The 23621-nt window shown below is 44.4% G+C and overlaps 1 protein-coding gene across 3 annotated transcripts in view; it reads left to right on the forward strand.

Moving 5' to 3' along the window:
• The window catches only part of Trio (trio Rho guanine nucleotide exchange factor), a 322610-nt gene that overhangs the window by 261454 nt on the left and 37535 nt on the right, over positions 1-23621 (forward strand). For 2 of the 3 annotated variants that reach the window (XM_047555752.1, XM_047555751.1), the window contains exons 35-36: positions 19170-19462; positions 20853-21023. In XM_047555752.1, the coding sequence (XP_047411708.1) occupies positions 19170-19462; positions 20853-21023 (464 nt within the window). Of the gene's footprint in view, positions 1-19169; positions 19463-20852; positions 21024-22601; positions 23546-23621 lie in introns of those variants that run through there. The other variant, XM_047555754.1, reaches the window with a different exon arrangement.

Genomic DNA, 23621 nt, shown 5'->3' on the forward strand with positions numbered 1-23621 from the left:
CTTTCAGGAGCTTCCAGTTTCCTTTCTCCTCACCTCACTTTGTCACTTCTGAAACTTGCTCCCCGTCACCTGAAGTCACCCACCTCTGTTCTCACTGTTTCTCCCCCCACAGCCACAGTCTCCGCCCAGCTTTTCTGGTACTCACCTCTCAGACCTGTGCGTTTACCTCTTGAGATGTTTAGAACAGAGTCCAGGTCATACCATGGATACCGTGTCCAAGCCTTGTATCCGGTAGCTTTTGCCAGTCCGCTCAAACTCTCTCCTTTCTTGAGCTCCTGCCCATCCCTCTCATTTGCTAACCTCCATGTTTCTGCTGGTTCCACATTGCCCTGTCCAGTGGATTAGACAGCTGCCCTTCAAGGTGGGGTCATTTACACCCATGGTGTATTTTACTCACTGTGTAAATGGCGTGTTACATACACGACACTCTGCCACCCTGTGCTTCCACAAGCAGAAGGGAGACGGCGAGAGGGACTGCCTGCGTCTGTGCCCCTTGCCTCTGCTGTGCTGCGTCTTCCTGACAGATGTGAGCTTCGATTTGGAGAGTAGCCACTGGGAAACTTCCCATGCATCTTAGCCAAAATTACTATGCTTGTTTTTAAGACAGGCAGGTCCCTTCCTTTTCCATGGTGGACTTACGTTACACACATGGCGACTCACTGCCCTGACAGCCTTTTCTATTGTTTAATTAATTGCCCTTGCTTGGCAGTTAGTATTTTTGGAAAGGAACAAAGTAAATTACTTAATAAAAAGTCGTAGTAAATAAAGTTTTAGAATGTCAATTAACTTAATTTCTTATAGGTTATGATTTTTGTTTTTGTTTTGTTTTTTGCCAACAAAAGAGAAGGTCATCTATTTGGTAATAAAGTTTCTGTTTTTTTTTTTTTTTTCTTTCCTGCATAGAAAGCACTCTGTGCAGATTTCTGCTCTTGCTTGTTGTTCCTGGTTTAACTGCCCCATCTGAGTCTGTCATAGGACCGTTTTATAGGGAAGCAACCTTGTGCTCTGCTTTTGGTCTTTTAAGAAGAGCACACAGCCTATGTGACCTGTGAATACCAGATTCCATTTTGTGGTGGTTCATGTTCAGAGTCACAGCACCTGAGAACATTTCCTTTGAGTGCCATAGATATGATCAACTCCTTTTTTGTAATTGTCTTAAACTCAGAAAGAAACTAGGGGTCTGTGTTGTTTTCATTGTACTTTTTTTCTTTGAGAATTCAAAAAATCTACTTTGCAGAAAAAATGCAGGGAGATAGGGGAAACTGAGAAAGTGAAAAAGTCAACATTCTTCTTAGTGAAGCATTAAAACAACACAAAAAGTTATAACATACATGAATGAAGAGAATATTCCAGGTGACTCCAAAGCAAGGTATGGTCCCTCAGGGTCTAGTTTGGAGAGCACACCTGGACTGTGTGAATGTGTGGGAAGCAGAAGGGCACAGACGAGTGCCAGGGCAGTGGAAGAGGCGGACTCTGATTCTTCACAGTGGATGTCCCCCTTCAGAACCATCGTGCAGGGTGAAACAAGCGGGAGAGCATGTGGAAGCTTTAACACAGAGACTGAGTCTGTGTAGGCTAAGGAAACTATCCGGTTTCCGAAGAAAGACAGGAATGAGCTTTTAAGATGTGCTTTACTAAAAATGTCTACACAAATCGCATGTAAGGATATTTATTTTCACTTGTATGGCTGCTTCCTGAAAGGAGGAATGAAGATATGTTTTTAATATGTAGGGAGTAGCATTGTAACATAGTGATGTAACCAGTTGGCTCTCAGACCCATTACATTCCTTTTTTCTATCAAGTCACATCAGGAGGCCCTGTTCCTTGCATGTCTCAGAGAGGACCTCCCTCCAGATGTACACAAAGCCCGAGTCAGTGAGGCTGTCCAGAAATCCAGGCACGGGGAGGGCATCTGTCACTTTACATCTCACTGAGTAAGGAAATTGCAGCCCTGCCTCGTGCAGGAGAGGAGAGGCATCTGGTTTCCAGGGTACTGTGAGAATTTCCTTGAGCTCCAATTAGCGTCAGCGTGGTAGATCGCTCCACTCCGGCTGGGCAGCCCCACGCAGAAGGTTCGACTGCAAGGCAGCACTCAGAAGCCAGCAGAGCTGGAGGAGAGGAGCCGCACTCCATCCGTCGGGGCCACAGGCTGGCGCCAGCAGAGCTGCTCAGTCCCTGTCTGTGTGTCTGTCCCTGTTGTTTCCCCAGCGTGTCTGAGTGTCTGTTGAACTGTTCTTTGATTTTGCTGCCGAGTGAGTTGCTCAGCTGCTGTGTAGGGAGAGACAGGGCCAGGGTTCTGGACTGCTAGCCTTAAATCAGCTCTTCGCTCGCCATGCCCAACGGAGTTAAGCCAGTTGACACGCTGGACTCGCTCTCTCCTGTCAGCTCAGCCTACTGCAGTGGCGGGCAGCCGGGCACCTGCAAGTACTGGATCCTCGACCTAGGTACACAAGCTTTCTAGCGGGCAGCCTGCTCTTCTTTCTTTGCCTCTTTCCTTTCAGGTGGCTCTTCGGGGTTTGACGTGCTTCGGAGCAGAAATGCCTCCTGCTCTGACACTGAATCGTGTTCCTGGCTGACTACCTGTGAAGGGGCTGCATGGGGATGGCTCGTGAGGGGACCTCTAGAACTGTGCTTAGAAACTGAGGACAGTGCTCTCCCCAGCCCTTAGACCCGGCAAGGCATTTTTAATACCTGGGCACTCATTTTGATTCTCTTTTATTCTTGTAAATTGCATGTAAACGGTCTAAAATAATCTGTGCTGCAAATTGCCTTCTTACGGCTTCAGTTGGTTTTCTCTCCGTTTCGGGCTGTATTTTATGTGGGCTGTTTCAGACTACTTACTAGAACAGCAGTGTCCTGGTGTTGGTATTTAGGGTTTGGGTTCTTTCTCCTAAGAACTGCAGCCATATGCTAAAATAATATAAAGTTAGTTAGGGGAGGGAGATTCTCAAAACACCACATTATATTTCACGGGGGAATGTGTGCTAGGTTTTAACTCTGTCCACACAACTAGAGGAAAGAAAGGAAAACATGATTCCTCCACAGGTCACTGGAGAAGGAGATAAGCTCCACTTTGATGAAAAGGCAGGAGAACACAGAAGAACCTAGGTGGAAGGAGAATTAGGTCTGAATCCCCATAGCGTTCTGCCCTGCGATGCCTGGAGGCAGCCACCTTTCCTTCAGTGACCTTTGACTTCTACCCAGACCATGCAACCAGCAAAATAAGTTTCTCACAGACTCTCACCTCCACACCAGCAGGCATGGTGTCTGCCAGAATTTCACTCACGGCCTCATTCACTTCTAATGTTTACGATCACTTTCAGGCCAGCAGCTATTCACAGACACATTTTAGAAATGGGCAGCACAATACAGAGAGCCAAGGGAAGCTGATGAGACTTTCTGGGCTCCTGCAACTCATTGTGAGCGCAATAGAGAAGGGTTAGTCAGGGCAGAGGGGGCATCCACCAAAGAAGGGGGCACAGAAACTGTGTATTGAGCATCTGCAGGGAAAGTGGCACTGCTTACCTCCATGTGTATGCATGGAATGTCAGAGATAAATAACAAAATGATCTTTTAATTCATGGACCCTTGAGGAGGTAAGCATTGGCTCTGTGGATATTGAATTTGTTGCTGTGAATATAGTCTAAATTGTATTTCTTGTTTTTCGGTTCACAAAACTATCAAGATATTTTTCAAAGTCATTGATCATGGTATTTTTAGTCTATTTATGTTAATTACGTTGTTCCAGAATGGTCTGCGTTGAGAGATGGCAGCCTTGGTACCTGGAGGTGTGTGAACTGGTTAGGTTCATCAGGGACACTGGGCACTAGGAACTCCTGTGGTGGATGGATGAGAGTAGATGGTGCACAAGCTTCCTTAGTTGAAAATAATAACGGATATGGAGTGAAAAGAACAATTGGTAACGTCAAAAGTCTAATGAAAAGTCTTAGCCACTAGTGAACTCTGGATCTTGTATAAATTACCTTTTCTTGATGAACTTCATCACCTTTGTTTGCAAAGTGGAAATAACAAGAGAGCATTCCTCCTCAAGGTATCATAAATATTCCCAAAGTTTAGACCAATTTGGCAAGTTTAGCAATTTATTTAAGGAGTAGTGGATCTTAAGATATGGATGCTATCTATAGAGGGAATTTTGAATCACAACAGTATTATAGTTCTTCAGAATTTTTATGGGGGATATTAGTAAGCTTACTTTCTAAAATACTGGAGGATAACTGAGCTATTGTGATTTTTGGTTTCCTAGATACCTTTATATTCTGATATTAGGAAACTGCACATGGCATTCTTCAAGCTCTCACCACAGAATTTTTAAGCTAACAGACTTGAAAAGAAATGGATGACCTTTGGAATTTCCTATAAGGAAAAAATATTGCTTCACAGTGAAACAATAAATGAGAGAAAGCAAAACTCTAGTTACTGTCCATCCCTTTCCAAACCTTATAGTAATTCCAGGGCAATTTCCCAATATGTTATCAGAGTGATATTTTAATATATTCTGGTTCTACCTCTTAAATTGGTATGGACAAATGTATATGCATCAGATTTGAAAAGGAAAAATGATTCTGGAAAGTATTCAAAAATAAATCCCAGAGTAATTTTGTAATGCCCATCAAATCACAGAGTGATTGCAAAGCTTCCTGCACCTGCAAACAATCCCGGGCTTTACTTTTGGAAGATTTAGGGAAAGACCTTTTTCTGCTTCCTGTGAGACATTCTCCTGTCAAAAAGTGAACCCATTTTGCCTAGAGCAAACTGCACAGAAGCTTGTTTTATTTGCTGATGTAGCCACAGTCAATAACAACACAGCCATATGGCAGGAGAGTTTAAGCAATTGTTAGAAAAAGAACTTAAGAGAAGGTAAATTCAAGAAGACCTGGAAATTATCTTTTAAGAGGTTTCCCATGGGAGAGCCCAGTTGTACTAATAAGATAATGGAACTATTGAATTGGTTCTCATTTTGAAATAACTGTACCATTTTCTAGGTCAGATGGAATCTGTTCCACTGCTAAACAGGTTCTCTGACTAAAGCTAAAGAAAAACTTAACGTAGTGACCTCCATAACAGTGAACAGATCATATACTAGTGTACTGTGTGCTTTACAGTTCCTGAATTCTCTTCAAGTTCTTTTTTTTTTTTTTTTTTTTTGGTACCAGGGATTGAACCCTGGCTTAACCACCAAGCCATATCCCCAGCCCTTTTTTATGTTTTATTAGACAGTGTCTCACTGAGTTGCTTAGTGCCTCACTAAGATGCTGAGACTGGGTTTGAACTTGTAATCCTCCTGCCTCAGCCTCCCGAGTTACTGGGATTATAGGCCTAAACCACTGCACTTTTTTTTCTTTTTCTCCCCCCCACCCCCGATTTGGTAGTACAGATTCTCACCAATGCAGTTTTTGATTTTATAAATTAAAGGGTAACATTCCAAAGATCAAGCATGGGACAATGAGATGTCTTTGCTGAAACATATAATATGAACCTGTTCTGTGAAGATATCCAAGTACCTTATTAGCACTACCTCCTTCAAATTAAAGATGTCTGTGCATAGGATATTTACTTTCTTGTGAACAAATAAAAAACAAAGAAGAATTTCTTGTGGATGTTACATTGTTTCAGCTATGAAAACTGTTTCTGGAAAGTTAATATGTGAACTATATTCTATCTCAAATCTTTTTTTTCCCCCTTTATCAATTTAAGATAGATGTGCAGTATTGCATGGTGGGAATAGTATACACTGTGGAAACTGGAACACCAGTGTTCTTGCCAACACTTACCCCTCCCATGTGACTTGGATAGTCTTTTTTAGTCACCCAGAACTGGAGTTTCTTCATCCACCCTCCCTGCAAAAGAGAATACACTTGCTGCTATGGTTATTATATCTTCCAAAATCTTTATTTAAATTTTTTTCCTCAAGCAAACTGCATTTTAAAAATACATGTTTACTCACTTTTATAGAAAACAAAAAATGTTACACACTGAATGTATATATACTTCTAGCCAAAAAGCTAATAAAATTGATTTAGTGTTATATCCTATTTTAGGGTGAATTTAGAAATCTGCAGTACTAAAACTTTTTAAAGTCAATACTAAAAATCAACTGAAAACTTCCCACAGAGTGCCCTAGAATCCTAAAGTTTCCAGGTTGGGAACTGTTCAACAAAATGACCTTGCTTAGTTCTGGAATTTAGTCCTCTCTAGACAAGGAGCAGGCCTCCTCCCCTTGAGCTGCAATCTCTCTTTGGTATGTGCTTTCTCTGAGTGTATCTCTTCAGCTGTATTTCAGGGGGAACACAAATTTATGGCTTTTCATTTTGAAGAATTTCCTCCAGGTGCTCAAAGTTGGCCTCTGGGGTGAGTGAGCAAGTCTATAAACACAGCCGAGTCTGTGGGGAGCATGGGGTAATGAGCCATGGAATCTACCCAGGGAGACAGCCCTGATTTCCTCTTCCTGTCTGGCAGGAATAGTGTGGTGGGGCCCTGGCAGCCAGAGCCCAGATGCTCCAGTTAACATTTTGCAGTTCTCACATAAAATATTACAAACGTGAACAAAGCACATCAGGCTGGAGGCATCTAGTTTCTCTGAAACTGTATGTGCTCTGTGTAACAACTGGAAAAGTCACAGACGTGGAGCCACAGAGGGGACACAGCACCCATAGGCAGCCACTGATAATATTGGAACACATTTTCTTCTCTCTGTATGTAAAATACCTTCTTTTAGTCATATTTTTAATATTTAAGAACTCAATTTATCTGTGATGGGCAATTGAAAAATGTTCCTATGGTGACATCTTGTTGAAACTAACTGTTTATACTGTAGGGAAAATGGACCGTGCCCATCAACATGGAAACACTAGCTACTCTTACGTCTAAAAACACACCGTTGAAGATCTTCTGAGATAAAGCATATTATCCCTGAGGCTAATTCTCCTTCCTCTTTTATCTCTTAAAGCTGATGAATTATTATAAGAAGTGGCCCAAGGGCCCAGAGGCACGTGAAGTTGAATAAGAGACTCTAATAGCAAGAAGGGTATGGGCTGTGCTTGTTGTGATGACGTAGGAACTAAAAATTGAACGTTTTTCCCTTTGTCTCTCTAGCTAAACGGAGAGACGGGCGCAGTGCCCGCCCCAGTCGTTCCTACCCCTTCCCCCAAGCGGGTCGGTTGGTTACTTCCTGCTCACTTGCCTCCCCGTGGGCGGCAGTGCCTCTATCACATGGGGCACTAATTAAAGTCATGGACAGGGCTGAGCGTTAATTGGGGTTCTCGCTGAGGCGTTCTCTTCATTCCCTTTGTTCCCGAGCCTTCTTTGTTTCTTCCTGGAACAACTCCAGGCCTCCCTCCTCCCTCCTCCCTGGCTATGGAGGGGCTTGAGGAACTCGGGGGAGCACGGACAGCCTCTCCACAGGACGGCTTATTGACAGGAGGTGTGGGAGAGTCTTAGAAAGCTGCCTCTTCCGAGGCAGCGGGCAGCTGCTGGAGCTCTCAGCTCCCGGGGGAGGCAGGAGTAACCCCAAAGCAGGGCTCCAGCCCTCTTCTTTTTGTCCTTTGGCTTTTGTTGTTTTAGTATGTGAAAAGTGGGGGCAGTCTTCACAAAATTACAAAGATGGTGATTTAAAAACTGAAATCCAGTGCCATCCAGTTACTTAGAGGGTAGAGGTGGGCACGATGTCTTCAAGTCAAACTAGATGAAGTTATGGGATTGCAGCCCTTGATCCTTTGTGTGCTTGGGAGTAGATTGTGATACTGGGCTTTTTACCTCTTGGAGTCTGTGATTGACATTTTAATACTGTTTTTTCATGAGCTTATTATGCTTTAGTTAGAGCAACATTTTGCTTTTCTTAAATCATTACTAAAATGTGTTGGCAAAAGGAATTACTATTGTTTTGAGCTTTTTTGTTTCTTGATTTTTTTAAAAAAGCAACCAGGGACTCTAAAATATGATGTACTAGATATTTGCTTTGTGGTTTGGGAAAGTTCGTCTGTTTCCTCGTTCTACACAGCTGTAACTCTTTCTAAACTAATATTCCATCCCTCGAGGCTGAGACTGTAGCTAACCTGCCCTGCCCTGTGGAGAAGAGTGGAGAGTGAGAGCTTGGCAGGCTGGTTGCAGAACATTCCAGGGCCATTTTTTTTCTCTCTCTTAATGCTGTATCAAATGAGTATATTGTTACGTGGCTCTGTGACATTTATAAGTTTTCATGGCTCATAGCATGTTTCGGTTGTGTGTGTCCTCACACAATTCATAAAGGGTGATAATAAATTTGTATATGAATGAAGAGAAGTCCATTACCACCTGAAATAAATCAGTCATATAGTTTAAACCACTAACTGCACAGTATTCTTTTAAACCACTTGTTACCAGAAGGTCTTTGCTTGTCCCTCGCTTCACTCTATAAATAACCCCCACAAAACATTGTCGGTTTTCTCTTTAATAAGGCAACCTGAGTAATTTCATTTTTCATCAAGAAAGACCTGAAAGTATAAATGTCCATTGTGAAGAATACAGTTGCCAGTGTAAACCTTCAAATTAGATCAGACCTCTCAGTACTAAGCCTTCGTGTGGAACATCAGGAACCACTGTGCCCGCGAGTGAAGCATTCGCGTTCTTGACAGTGTTGTTAAGACTGAAACACAGTCAGATGAACAGAATGTTTGTGAGTGCCACGTGATTGCCTGTTTCCCTCAGAATTAACTTTTTGTTCCTCTAAGTGACAGTTGTCTATTCAGAGTCATGGTAAATCCTGCATTGCTAGGGGGATAACTTCCCAAACAGAAAGGCTGGGAATCAAAGACCCGTTATTTTGTAACAGCACCTCATTATCCTAAGTCAGCAATATTCTAAATACCAAGTAATTTGTTAAACACACTGAATTTTTTAAAAATAATCTTTCGTTACATAAGTGATATTAATCTTAAGTAAGTTTCTAAAGACAACAGCCATTTGACATTTTTGGGAACACAGAAGACCTCAACATCAGAAAAAGCCAAATAAATAGAGAAGCGTTCAGAAGCTTTCCTGGTTTCAGAGCATAGACTGGTGCTGCAGGGTGTCACACTGGAGGATGTCACTCACTGCCTGTGTGACAGCGCCTGGGTAGACATTGGATTCCACCCCGGCGAGAGGCGACCTCGCCTGCAGGGCCTCCCCAGAAGTGGCTCTTGCCGCCCCCTGTAGAGCAGCCCATCATGGCGCCCTCACGGGCGGGCGGCAGCACCAGCCTCCCCGCCTCTGCTTTCAGTGAGGCCAGCCTGAGGTGCAGCGCCAGAAGCAGAGCCCCTGTGTTCTCCAAGTGGCAGTGGGGCTCACCCACTGTTTCAAAAACACCTCTCATCCTCCGGTCCCCGCCCCAATGCAGTGACCATGCAGATTCACACGAGGCCTGTGGGCCAAGTCGAGTGAGGTGGCAGAAAGTTGTTAGAAATGGCTTTAGATTGCAGGATTTGTCTCTTTCTGCTCTCATTTTTATAGGGAAAAAAATGGTGAGGGAAGCGTCTTTCTCTGATCCAACAAGGCTATCTTGGCTTGTCTGCTTTTTGTCCTTGCATCAAAGTTAGGAATGAATTCAAGTCCCCTCCCATTGATTGCTGGCAAGATAGTTCCTTAGGGATTTTGTTTCCTTTTGTGATAGCTCAGATTCTTGGTTGCAGACAAGGCCTGCTGTTCATCCTCCACCATATATATATTTGTCCAGAGTAGAAAAGGATTACATTAAAGACTAAGGCCTGACTTAAAAATAGGATTGAAAAAGAAGATGACTTTTTTGCAACTTGGTATTTTTTATAGCTGTGATCTGAACAGTGTTTGGATGTCCACCAGGCAAACCATGGGCCCGTGGCTCGCCCTGTCCCACCTTTGGAAGGAGCTCTGAGAGTGGCAGCAGGACAGATGCCTTAGCAGCCCCTATGAGGAAGACGTCAGCTCGGCCTTCCATCCCTGCCAGGGACCAGTGGACACAGGAGCCCAGAGCGTGTGGGGAGGCGCGGATGCTCCCCATGGACCTTGATGTTAGCTTCAGCCTCTTGTCACTATGGCGGCCCTCTCGAGCTCATCCTTCCCTGGAAGCCAACAGCTGGTCTAAGCTGTCCACCCACTGCAGGTCCTCCTGCACCTGGGGTTCCTGATCCCTGCGTCCACTAGCTCTGACTGAGGTCCTTGCACCGATCAGGCCAAGCCAGCCTTTCCCTCACCCTCTGTCTGTAATGATCCTTCTGCATCATTCCATCTCTGAGGTGTTTTTAGATTTCGACTTTGGCAATACGTGAGATCCTGTTCATCTGACTTGCCAAGCAGAGGATTATGCCATCTGCTTAATTCTTACTTAATTTCTTAATGTTTCTTTATTACGAATTTTAGTGATGAACGTAAAGACCTTTAAAGTGAAATAGTCTCCTGGCTAGAAATGCTGATGGTTAACATCCCCTTACAGGATGAGCTCGAGGGGAGTAATAATGCGGGCAGTGTTGCCTTTGTCGGCATAGCTGAGTATTCCAGGGCTTATATGATGTTCTCAGTGTTTTCAGAAAGGACACTGAGAATAAATAACATTTGAACATCTGTAAGAGTCCTCAGAGCAGATTTCCATTGCATACTGTTAGGCCATGTGCACAGAGGGGACTTTGATGTCCAGCACTCCTGATGTTGGACATTGATGTGACTTGGTTCAGTTAAGACCAGAGCACACACTGTATGACAGTGTGCCTGTACCCTCAGGCGTACGTTCTCGCTTTTAGTCTTAATCAGGAAATGGACAGAGCAGTTGTTTTTCACTGAGTTGGTTTTAGTTGATGCTGTCGACTGTGCTGTGTTCTGACATTCAGGGCCACCCCCCAGGGTGGCTGCTGGTGACCCCTCCCGTGTGAATGTGTGGGAGGGGGCTGCACAGGGAACAGCGAAGCGTGTTGGTCATTTACGTGCACTTTCTCAGGCAACAGAGACCATGTGTTCTTCATTATAGCTTGAGCCTGGAGATGCTGTGCTGGGCCTCTGGTTGAATCTAAGGATTATTAAAAAAAAAAAAAAAAAAGGGAATTTGCCCTTTTTCTCTGTTTCGTTTTCACGTTACATTTGAAAGCAGTTTCAGAGTTCACTGTTTTTGCATTAAGGCCCCTCTCCCAACTAAACTGAAATATGTAAAATTTGCTTTTATAAACTTTTTTATATTTTCTTGCCACGCTCTCAGTCATTACTGTTCCCCAGACTTGTGCTCAGCGCCTCTGCACAGCTTTTGGTTTTTGAAAGATTATTTCCTGTGCTGACATAACAACAGCACGACACTTGCAGCCCAGACTAAAGCCTGGGAACCTGGGAGTGTGTGAACAGGCAGAGGACTCAGTGGGTACTCAGGGTCTGTCCAAGTCTGCAGTTTCTGGCCTCCTGGACCCTTACTGCTGGGGGACAAATTAAGAGTCAGTAGCTTTCACAGAAGAGGAGTGAGATGTAAGGGCAAGGGAATGTGTGAGAAAGTAGAAGACAACCAAGAAGTCTTCAGAAATGTATGCACAAATAGAGCATAGATTTTAAATTCAGAGAAATGTCATAAAAATACTTGCTTCTATTTTCTGAACCACCAGAAGGACAACTGCATCACTGACCAGGTCAGTTTCTTCCTCATCACTGATCATAAACTAATATCACGGTCTCTGAGACAGTTATGATCGTTACATCATAAGAAGACAAGACATCCTCCCTGGAAGAGGCATCTGGAGGACTGACCTAGAGATCATCCCACTTTTTAACGTGATCTGCAGGAGAATTTCTAGAGCACCAGTTCTTTTTTTAATTAGGGAAAAAAAAAAAAAAAAGGTTTCTTGATTCCAAAAGTGGAATTAAAATCCAATTTGAAGAGTAGAGAGATGATAGCCCTTTGTTCAGATATCTTGTTCTATTACAGTTATCGGTCACAAGCTACCAACTTATTTGTTCTTTGCTTCCTGAGTAATTTACAACCTGGTTTCCCTGTGTACATTACTACCTCCCTGGTATGGTAGAAGAGCTTCCTGAATGAAAACTGTATTTGCTTAATTGAATTCTTGATAAGATAGCGGTTTGAGAAACTACTACTGCACAGGTACTGGACAGATGAAGCCCTACCCAGCCTGTTTTCAGATACCTTGATAGAATTATTTTCAGGCTTTAGAAGCAGCTGACCCAAAGTATCCACAAATTATCTTTCTTGAGCACATAGAGCAGTAACTGCTAAACATTTCTTTTCGTCTTGCATTTAGAATTGGAAACAGCCCTTTGCTTTGGGAATTTGCCTCTGAGTCATGCTTATCTTGGCTGGAGTTTTAATCAAGACATCATTGCATTGTTCATTTGGCACATATTTTTGAACACTCACAATGGACACAAAGATGGGAATAACTTTAAGACTCACTAACATCATTTGGGGGAACGTTGTGGAGAACTTGAAATGTGAGACAGATGCTTACTGGAAAGTCTCCCAGTGTCAAAAGGCATGCATCTGTGTGCTGGCACTGCCTCATCAGACACCAGGCGGCTGTTGGCACCAGTCCCCTGTGAGTGCTCTTGGCTGACATCCTGTGAGTGAAGGATGCCTGTCACAGCAGATGCACAGGACCCTAGTGGAGCCTGTAACCCCAGCCATCCAAAGATGCAGGGCTCGGAGTCCCCACTGCTCTTGCCTCCCACTCTGGGCTGGTGGATACTGGTCTTCCTGACGGATCATCACACCACCACTCCTTGTTCTATTCTTCCCAGCTGATTACACCTTTTTTATGCAAAAAAAAAAAAAAAATGAGTATTACTTCATATCCTTGTTAGGCTATAATTTTACCAAAGACTCTTTCATGCCTCCCCTGCTTCCCAGACTCCTGGTTAAGCCAGGGAATCACCACCATTGTGCACATCAAGAAACTAAAGCAAAAGAAGGCCACTGACTTTCAAGATACCTGTACCCAGCAGGTCCTGGGTGGGACTGGAACCCCAGCCCCAGAGCTTGCCTGCTGCTCATCTGTGAAGTGCCCACCCCAGGGCTTGCCTGCTGCTCATCTGTGAAGTGCCCTCTGAGCAAGTACTTGCCGAGTCCCTGCCTATGCCAGTCAGGCTTCAATACCGGATGCACAGTCAAGCAAAGCTACATGAAACTCTACCCTCCTGGAACATGTGTGCTATTAAGACAGTGACACCAAGGAAGTGCAGATTTGGGTGAGACATTTTCAAATTCAGGCTGGAGTCTTTAACTCCATTTACGAGTGCTCTTAGCCACCAGGTTACTCTAAAACACTTCCAGGCGTCTTTAGGACTTTCTACCTTTTTGAAAATGAGAGGGTTAAATGAAACATGATCCTCCTTAGCCTGCAACTAGCAGGATATGGTCTTTTTCCTTTTTTTCTTAAATTTAAAAAAAAAAAAATGTGCTTTTATTAATCACAGATGTCCAGATTTACAGACTGGGAGTAGAAGGAGATTTCTCTTCTCCCAACAGTTCTGGCGCTGTGTGTGTTCACAGGGTGAAATCCTTTCCCATGTGGAGCTGGGGGTCAGCACTCTTGCTTCCCCCTTTTTCTTTAGCTTTTTTTTCTTTATTTATTTTAAGAAGAAATCTAGCATGGACTTTGTGTGAACTCTGACTTCAGCAAAGAAGCTGAAGGATTTTCCATGTGAGGATTTTCCCCCTGAAAATCAGAAGAGAGAAATTTTCACTGATTTGCTCTCTTGGGACTTGAGGCAGATCCCTCTTGGTTTTCTCAGTGCACATCTGAGCATCTTTTAGGCAGACAGTATCTCTTCATGCTGAATTCTACTTTGTCCTCTTAATTTGGGACATGTTATTTTTTTAAAATAAAGTGAAGTAATTTGTCTAAGTTGTTTCATTCATCCATTTTTGGTATGTCCTGGACACCATGCCAGGCCTGTGATTGCGAACCTGACTCCCATGGTCTGGGAACTCTGGTTTCTATAAAGGCAGTGTTCCCAGGTTCCGCACCACCAGCAGCCAGCCCTGGCGCCTCGGCCATCCCACATTTGTAAATGGTCCTTTCCCATTGTTCCTCCACTCCATTGCAGCCCCGTGAGGTGGGAAAACCGGAGTCCACAATGTCTGCCAGGCTCAAGTGGGAGAGGCTGGCTCAGACACAGGCCCCCTGCCGAGCCCAAGGTCCTTGGTGACATCCCTATTTATTCTCCTTCTGGACCCTGAGTCAGTGGGTCCCCCCAAGCTGAAAGGAGGAAAGCACACTCCGAAACTATGTGTGGCGTGGGCTGCGGGTCCTCTTTGCAGATAAGAAAGCTAGAGCTGGGATGGAAAGCAGTACTGAGAGTTGGCTCTCTGCTGGAAAGGTTGACCTTGGGGGGAAGGCCAAAGACAAGCAACTGAGTGGAAAACAGGAACAGACGGAGGGTCTGCCCCGGTGACTCTCAGGTCTCCTCAGACCGGAGCCCTCCTCTGCCCCTGCGTGATGCCTCCCTGGTGGGTGACGTTAACGCACGCCCCGCCTGGGCTTTGCCTCATCAGAGAGCATCGCACAGCGTGCGCGGGTGAGCATCGGGCCGCCTGGGGCAGCTACGGTCTGCTCTGAATCGTCCTCTGAGAAGCAAATGACTCAAACTCATGAACTAGACTAAAATCAGATCACAAAAGTGATCAGGACATACCACTAACTTGAGACATCATTGTTCAGAGTGGTCGAGTTACGTTGTCAAGTTGGTATTCTTGGACTGGGTAAACAGAAACACAAACAGCCTGTCACGGGTTCATTTGCCTTTTGTCATTTATTCAGTGTGAACTTACTAAGCATCAGGGGTACGCAAGTCTGTCTGCCGGCAGCTGAGCACGTAGCTGTAAGTGGACCAGACATAGCACCCACCCATACAAGCCTAGAGTCTGTTCTTGGTCCACTTCCCATCTTGACAGTGACCCAGCGAGACAGAAACTGTAATGAACTGGTAATACAGGGTTCTGACCATAGGACTCTCCTCCTGAGGATCACTCTCGAACTTGGCTAGCCTCAGTTAGATCTCAAGCAGATGGGAAGAGGGGAGCACACTCCCCAGTGTCAGTGCCGGGCAGTGGATACTCGGGCTACCATCCCCTTAGCCATGTCCCGTGACTGCCATTGGAACCTCTCCTTGGAAAGACAACGGTGTGCGACCAGCAATTTAAGATCTTCTCAAGAAGACAAAGAACTTAAAACTTTTTTGGGGGGATTTATGCTTATGTTGTGCCCAGTAACATTGGAGACTTTTATGTCCTCTAGAGATACCATTAGGGCATGTGATCTAGCTCAAAATTTGCAACAGTGAAGTCGGTCTAGTGGGCAAAGTCTGTTCTTCAAGTAACTAAAAATAATAGACACTTTTGTCATTCTGTTAATGATTTTATTAAGTTTAAATAATTGTTAGACCTTTAAACTTAAGATTTATGCCAGTGAAAGGCAGATACATAGACTATAACAGTCCACTGATTTAGGCAAAAGGAATTTCTATAATGAAAAAATAAACAATTTATTGGTTTGTCATAATCAAAAAGCACCAAGAATTGAACATTATTGTTACAAAGTAGAGAGAAGACGTCATTTATCTATCTTACTATTATTTTGGAGGTTTTTTTTTTTTTTTTCCATTACTGATCATCAAAATGATGACTGATATATCAGGTTACACTAAAAAGAATAACTGCTAATCTTAGATGAAGAAACTTCCCCTCTACATTTTCAGACTTCTGTAACGGAATGGTTTTCAAAGTATGATTTAAAAAGTAACAAAATTTCCTTCTTCCATTGTAACGGCTGCTCGCATGGCCAGCATTTTCCTAAGCCCTGTACATTCCAGGGAAGTGAAATGACGTCATTTTGGCGACTTGGTCAGGAGAGGGCTGTTTATTCCCCTCATATAGTGACGCTCACCACTGTGCATCCATCTGATAAGCTCCCACCTTGGGCAGCGCTGGTCCTTCTGATTAAAGGATGAACTCTTTAGTCCATAGTAGGAAATCACTTTTGAGCTTGCTTCCCAAAAAAGCAAAGAATCAAGCCTGTGCAGCTGAGCCCACAGAGACATTGGGAAATGATGTATCTAATTTCTTTCTGGTTTTGAACCATTTTAACAACCACCAGCCACTTTCCCAGGCAAAGCTAAAATGCCCTGAGAGTGATCCTTATAAACCCAGCTGGGTCCCACACAGCATTATTAATTGACTGCAGTTGATTCCGTCATGGTGCAGAGGCCCCCAGGACCTGCTGGGGAGTAAAGAGGTCTGCATTTCCTGCCCAACCGCACACTTTCTTCCAAGACCTCTCACTTCTTTGTAACCCTGAAAACCCTGCTAGACAAAGAGATCTGGTCAGAATTCCTGGTAGGCATCCTCTTTTTACTTAGGGTTCATATGTGCTGTATTTCTCCAGCGCCAAGTCTGCCAAATTCTCACTTTTAGGCTCAAAAAAATCTGTGAAGTTGATTTTCTGGCTTAGGTGGATTCTTCATTACTTCTGATTGCAAGGACTCTGCTTATGAACGAGAAGACCCGCCTTTGACTTCGTTTTGTTAAAGTGGGCCTTGGTCTTTTTCTGTCCCTCTCCCAGTTTATCTCAGGCGCAGTGGGGATGCCTCCATGACGCCTCACCTATACCAGCCCATCAAGTTGTCTCCCAGCCTCCACCTGTGTCACCTTCATAGTTTGTCTTGTGCCATCATTTCGCTTAGTGGGTGCCTGTCAAAGAAGTCACTGTCTTAAAGAGATGAGCCCCGGGCCAGCTCACTCTGCAGGCTGGTGACTCCTGATGTTGCCTCTCAGTACTTAGTGCGTGGTGTGTCAGGCATCGTGTGAGTCCCTGGTGTCTGCCAGGTAGCAGGGCAGACAAGGAGGCTGCCCTCGTGGAACTTACTGTCTGACCTCACCACTAGTGCCTCCAACCTGGCTCCATCAGAGGCCAGCTTCAGTGCCCCTCCCTCACGGGCCTTCTGTGATTCCTCCTCCTGGTATTGCTGGGGTTTGCAACTGGCCTAGAGCACATAATAATCATGTGATCCAGAAAACACTTTGCAGCAGGGTCCCTAGGTAAAGAAACTAGATGTAATTCACATCTGTCTCGTACAAGCCCATGGCTTGGCTCTGAGTCACAGTAAACAGTTCTGAAATCCCTCATCTCCCAGGGTCAGCACAGTGAATAAAGCATCATCTGGCACTTGGGTTTTCCAGACACCATCTTTTCTCTGTCCTTCCTGTTGTTACTGCACCTAGGGTCCTGAGCTGGGTGCTGTATTGGCCTCCTTTGCCCTTCGTTCTAAATAAATATCTAAGCAGGTGCCAAGGAAGGAGTTGGCTTCTTGGTGTTATGTCCTCCTGCCTTTCTAGACCCTATCAAAGGAAAATAGTCTAATGTGGAAATGTTTTAATAACTGTCAGTTTAAAATAAATGTTAAATATTTGTGAAAATACGTGTGCGCACGCACATGTACATATGCAGGGGAGAAGGTTTTTGCTCCTTAACAGATATTGATTAGTTTTGAAACAAAAGTCTGCCTTGAACAAAAATCTAGATTTTTAAGAATGAGTGATTCTGCTTTGAATACATCACCTGTTTATGGAAGATTATAGTCTACACCAGCCTGTCTTGGTTCAGGGTAAAACGGGACAGCAATTAGACGGGCATTGGCTGTCTAGGCCAGCGTCTGGGGCTCTTAGTGGGAAGCGCTGTTGACTCTGCACGTAATCATAGGGTTGGCTGGGATTAGTTCTCTTGCTTTTAACTGCAGCAAGTAATGGTCTCTGGTGCCTTGGAGGTAAATACAGCTAATATAGGTGTATGTATAAAAGAATATTTTCAAAGATTAGCTTTAATACACTTTTAAGACTTCAGAAGATTTAGGAAAACAACAAACACAGTGAGTGATGGCCATGCTTACCATTCCATTTCCTGAAGTGAAGCATTTTATTCCACGTCGCTCTGCTCAGGGAGATACTGCAAGGTGTTCACTGTGTCCGGTTTTCAAGTTGAAAAGTAATGCCTCACCTAAGTCCATGGACTTGAGTGTCTATAGTTACCCAGATTGATTACCCACATCTTGAAATCTCATCGACCCAGAGTTGACCGTTTAATTTTTGAGTTCCAAGGAGAAGCTTAACTTGGATATATTTCCTATAGAATTTTGGTTAGCTGAGGGTGGCTTCTCCTCTCGCCATGCAACTTTAAGATGTGTTGCCGTTTGTTAATCATTGCCAGTATTTTCCCAAACGTGTGAGATAACTTTGTGGAGGCAGGTGGTGAAGACACCCTGCCTGTGTGGTCTGGCTCTGAGCCAGGGGCCCTGGGCTGGCTCTTCAGGAAACAGACCAGCTGTTCCCTTCACCAGTCACCAACTTCGTCCTGGACACAGGCCTTTTCAGATGGGTGCTGATTGTCACAGAGTCTGACCAGAGCCTCATATATGTGTGTGTGTGTGTGTGTGTGTGTGTGTGTGTGTGTGTATGATTATAGAATTTTACTTTTATTCACTGGCAATAAGTCCAGTATTGCATTTCTTTGACAGGATGAGTTTACAGTTAGTAAGTCAATTTGCATAGCTAAAATTTTTTAAAAATTTTTCTTTATATCTTGTTTTCTTGGATTTTGTTAATCAAGAAAATAGATGAAAATCCTTTTTAAAGTCTGCCCTCCAATGGCTGTGATATTTTGCACAATTGATTTTTTTTTTTTTTTTTAATCTTTTGAACCCAAGAGCACTCTACTGCTGAGCCACATCCTCAGCCCTTTTAATTTTTTGTTTTGAAACAGTCTCACTAAGTGGCCATGGCTGGTCTCAAACTTGAAATCCTCTTGCCTTAACCTCCCGAGTTCCTGGGATTACAGGCATGTGCCACCAGGCCCTGCAATTAATGACATTTTAATCTGTGCACTAATGATGCTTGTCTTCAGGATTAAAGATTTGGGCTATTTTTAGAGGGGAAATGCAACCTGCAGAAAATCATCTCTAGCAAACCTCAAGTTGATAAACATGAGAGAGAGTGATCAGCCCTCTAATCTTAGTTTCCACCCTGGCAGTAAAGCTAGCAGCCAGAGCTCCCAGCAGCCCACCTGAGCTCTGTGCGGCTGGGGGGGATAAAAGCACATTAGCGGATTGGCACAGACTTCTGCCCCAAGGGGCTTTGTGCCACATTCAGTAAAACATCTTCTTTTCTTTCATCCCATCAGACTCCCTCTCTGTGTCCAGTAACGATGCCAGTCCACCTGCCTCTGTAGCTTCCCTTCAGCCCCACATGATCGGGGCCCAGAGCTCTCCAGGCCCCAAGAGGCCAGGCAACACCTTGCGCAAGTGGCTTACCAGCCCGGTGCGGCGGCTGAGCAGCGGCAAGGCCGATGGGCACGTGAAGAAGCTTGCCCACAAGCACAAGAAGAGCAGGGAGGTCCGCAAGAGCACAGATGCTGGCTCGCAGAAGGACTCGGACGACAGCGCAGCCACCCCTCAGGACGAGACTGCTGAGGAGGTGGGTATGTGCAGTGGCCACAGGCTGTGGGAGCCCAAAGGCTGGAGGCCTTCTAACAGCCTCCTTTAAATTGTATCTGCTTGTCTTGTGACTGAACTCATCGGTTTACCCAGAAGTCACCAGCATCTCAGATCCCCACGGGTGCCTCTGTTTAGTGGACCATTAGACTCAAGGGGACACTCAAAAGGTGACTGAACAACTATTCCCCTGTGAGCAGTCAGAGCTTCTGAAAAAAGAAATCCTCGAGGCCAGTCAGCCCCCAGGGTCCATGCTTTAGGGAGGGGTGCTTGGGACCTCAGCCCTCTCCTCATTCCATCTCCCGGCAGGCACCCCACAACGTCTGCAGAGGCTGTGAACAGTCCCTGAGGTCAAGCACTGAACCCTCTTACAGCTTTTTATAAGGAGAACTCTAATTTTAAATCTGTATGGGCTGGTGGAGTGTTAGCATCCTCCAGTTAGTCTTTGTACCTTGCGTCTTATCCTGAGTTAAAAATATCCAATGAATTTCCTTCACTGACTGAGTAGTAAACACTGGGTTATTCCCATGTCAGCAGAGGTAAGAGGGCATAGGTCAGCTGGCACTGTTTTGTTTAGTGTTTTGTCCAGGGACCTTTAAATTATGGGGGAAAAAACAATTCCTTCACAATCCCTAAGAGAGTCTTCAGTGAAGACATGACACAGTGAGGGGCCCACAAATTGTTAACTTGACTGCCCCCAAATTTCACAGAGGCTCAAAAAAAGAAAAGGCAGAGAGAAGTAGAATCAGAGTTGTATATTTCGTCGATTGACAGACGTGTTTCCTGCCGTCACTGCTGATTTTTTCCTGGGCATGTTTTTGCCACTGGTTTTTACTAGAATAGATGAGTCATTATGTACTTATATCTTGTTTTATAAATCTGTGTCATCATACTAGAGCTAAAATGGAATGTTTTTTCTAAGCAAGAATAGAGGGAAATGTGATTCATATTTGTAAAAAGCACCTTGGATTATATTTCTTATGCCCTTATTATTCAGTGAATTCGGCTCTAACAAAGTATCAAACATGAAACCAACTGAGCCAAACTGAATCAACTGAGTGTTGTGGTTCAGATTTCCATTTATTTATTTATTTGGCTTCTTGGAGTTGGGGTAAGTTTGGAGCCTAATAGATGGTGCTGGCCATCCCTTCAAATGACACATGTGTGGCTCTTCTCACATCCTAATCAGCAAACAAAGCAGTTGGATGGCAGTAAGGGACTGAAAGTTACCATCAAAGTCAGAAAGAGCCTGTTCCTGATTTCTGTCATCCCACTTTCTGTCCTCACTGTGCTCTTCGAGTTAACCAGACAGGTCCCAGCGTCTGAACACTGGTAGCTTAGAATGTAACAAGAAAATCTTGATTTGATTTCAGAGAGGCCGGAACGAGGGCCTCAGCAGCGGCACGCTCTCTAAATCCTCTTCCTCGGGGATGCAGAGCTGTGGAGAAGAAGAAGGGGAGGAGGGGGCCGATGCTGTGCCTCTCCCCCCACCCATGGCCATCCAGCAGCACAGCCTCCTCCAGCCAGACTCGCAGGACGACAAGGTAAAGGGGCAGCCCAGACATCTGTGCCAGGGGCAGGGGCCCTTTCGGTAGGCACTGCACACCAGCCTCATTTCAGGAGCTGAGGCAGCCTGGAGCTTTCCCAGGTAGAGGCAGCCCGCTTGTGCCCAAGAGTGTGAGAAGCAGATCCGTGCAGAATGACCACTAGGCCAGCAGATGAGTTTCTCATACCCATGCGGGTGTATAAGTATGTTTAGTGGATTTTAATGATGCTTCAGTTATTGCTGCCTTTAATTTTTAAATTTCTTAATGCATTGATTAGAGGCTCTGACACAACAATCCGAAGTTCCTCTCAGTCCGCCCTTTTGCAGCACTAAGGGAATAGTAGGCCATCTTGTATCCTCTGTGAGGTGTTTTTGCACAGAGGTTTCTGTTTAAAATAAGGTGGTTCCATTGTCCATGCAGTTCTCCAGCATGCCAGTCATGTTCCCAGGATCATTATACTCCAATGTGGGCACAGTTGTCGGCGGGTAGAAATCAGCTGAGCACCACAGTCTCCTCTTTGGAGCCCTTTGCACATTTAGTGACTAGCCTTGTGAATCGGTTTTTTTCCCTGAGTTCTTACTTAGTCTTATTTTGTGCATCCCGGTCGTAGAACCATAAAAATAAAATAAAATAAAATGTCAGAATGAAAAGCTGATGAGTGTGCCTTGATCGCCCTCTCCAGCCTGCTGAACCCACGGTGGCTCTTGCAGTTGCCAGGTGTTGAAAATCATGCTGTGAAACCATTCCCTTGATTTAATTTTAGCAGTTTGCTGGATCTTAATTTTGGCAGTTTCTGAGTAAAAAGATGTGTTTCAACATTTTATTCCTTCCATTCCTTCCCTCTCTTCTTCCTGACTCTGTTATCAGTACTGGCACTGTTGCTTGCTGGATCGATTATTCTGTATTTGACCACCTAGGCTCTGACATAGCCAGTGCATGACAGTTTTGAGGCCACATCCCATCATGTAGTCTTAACCCGAGGCAGACATTTCCACAGCCGTCTCTTGTGGGAATCTACTTCCTCCTCCCTTTTTAGCACACAGTCATGCCGTGCATAGTAAGTGCCGTGGGTCGGGGGCAGTAGTTGTGAACTGCAGCTCTCACACTGGGTTGGGTCCTTGGAGTTTTGCGTACAGGCCCCAAGCTGTGCAGCGGGGGGAGGGAGGAGGACCTGAGGTGAGAGAGGCCTCAGTCCCTGCGCTTTTGTTGACTAACCTGGAAACGGAAAACTGTCAATGCTTAAGCTACTTCTTGACACTCTAAGCTATATACCTTTTTTGTAAGGTAGAAAACTGAAATTTCTTAAATCTGGGTGGTTATCCAAACAATAAGGGACCAGACTTTGTCAATTTATTCACCAAATAAGGAAGTATTTTTCTCAATGTTAGGAGCAAATCGCACTATATTTTCCTGTTTGCTAGAATCATTTATTGGTTACTGTGTTACCTCACTGGGTATTATCAATAGCAGTTTTTCATTTACAAAAATCTGTAGTGATGTTCCCAGACAGTATATTATCTTGTGACTAATTTTTTGTTTTGTTCTGTTTTCTCTTTTTGTAAACTTTCACGGCAGCATTATGTTGATTTGTGTTCTGTGTCTGTTTTGGCTCAGTTTCCTTACCTTTCCATTTGAATTTTTTCTTTTGTTTTCTTCACTCCATATTCCAAATTTCATTAGACCAAACCAACATTTGTTTTGTAAAGTGCATATTTTGATCCACATATGTAAAAGCCTCTTGTAAACGTATAAATCTGTATCTGTCTGCTGTGAGAAATGCATCACTAGGACAGCTAGCCATGTGTCGCATGCATCTCTGCTGTCCTTAATATGAAGCAAGGTTCATATTACTTATGCCCCTCTTCTAGTTCCCAGCTAATCAACGGTGCAAGTAATCTGCAAACACAGAGTGTTTGCCAATTACTGAGACTCGAACTTAGTAGCCCCTCCCTCAGATTCCTTACTGTCAACCCCCGTTACACCCTCGATTCTAGCCATAAGTGGCACCTGATAGCTTGTGAGGCCTCAGCTCTCCTGTACTCTGCACTAATCATTGGGGAAATGGATGGCACAGAAAATGGTGAGCTTGTCCCCCTCTCTTCCCTGTCTGGTCACCGTACCCTGGTTCCTCTTTTCTTTCTTGTTTTTACCTTTTCTTGGTCCCTAAACACAGTAAAGCTGTTGTTGGTATTCCTGATTATTTAAGGTTCACCCAGTAGACCTTAAGCCTCTCACGCCTCCACTGGCCAGCTTCTGTTTCTTTCTCCTTATCCCAGAGCTTAGCCAGCAGTTGCGGATGGTACAGTTAGGGTACTCCAAGGCCCAGTCACCTCTCTGAAAAGCACTATGATGTTATATGACTGCGGATTAAAAACAGACATTGTCTGCTTCCCACATGTACCCCAGACAGGTTTTATTTAATGTCTCATGTCAGAATATTGTAAATTTTAAAGGATAACTCTAAATAAATGCAAACAAAGACAAACTTGTGGTCTTTTTGTCTGGAATTACTTTTAATAAAGAGATGGAGCTTGCAGGGGACTTCACTGTCTGTCCAGTTACTAATGTGAGACTACCCCCCCCTTTTCTTTTTCT

This window comes from Sciurus carolinensis, chromosome 6 (assembly GCF_902686445.1).
Source record: "Sciurus carolinensis chromosome 6, mSciCar1.2, whole genome shotgun sequence".
NCBI lineage: Eukaryota > Metazoa > Chordata > Mammalia > Rodentia > Sciuridae > Sciurus > Sciurus carolinensis.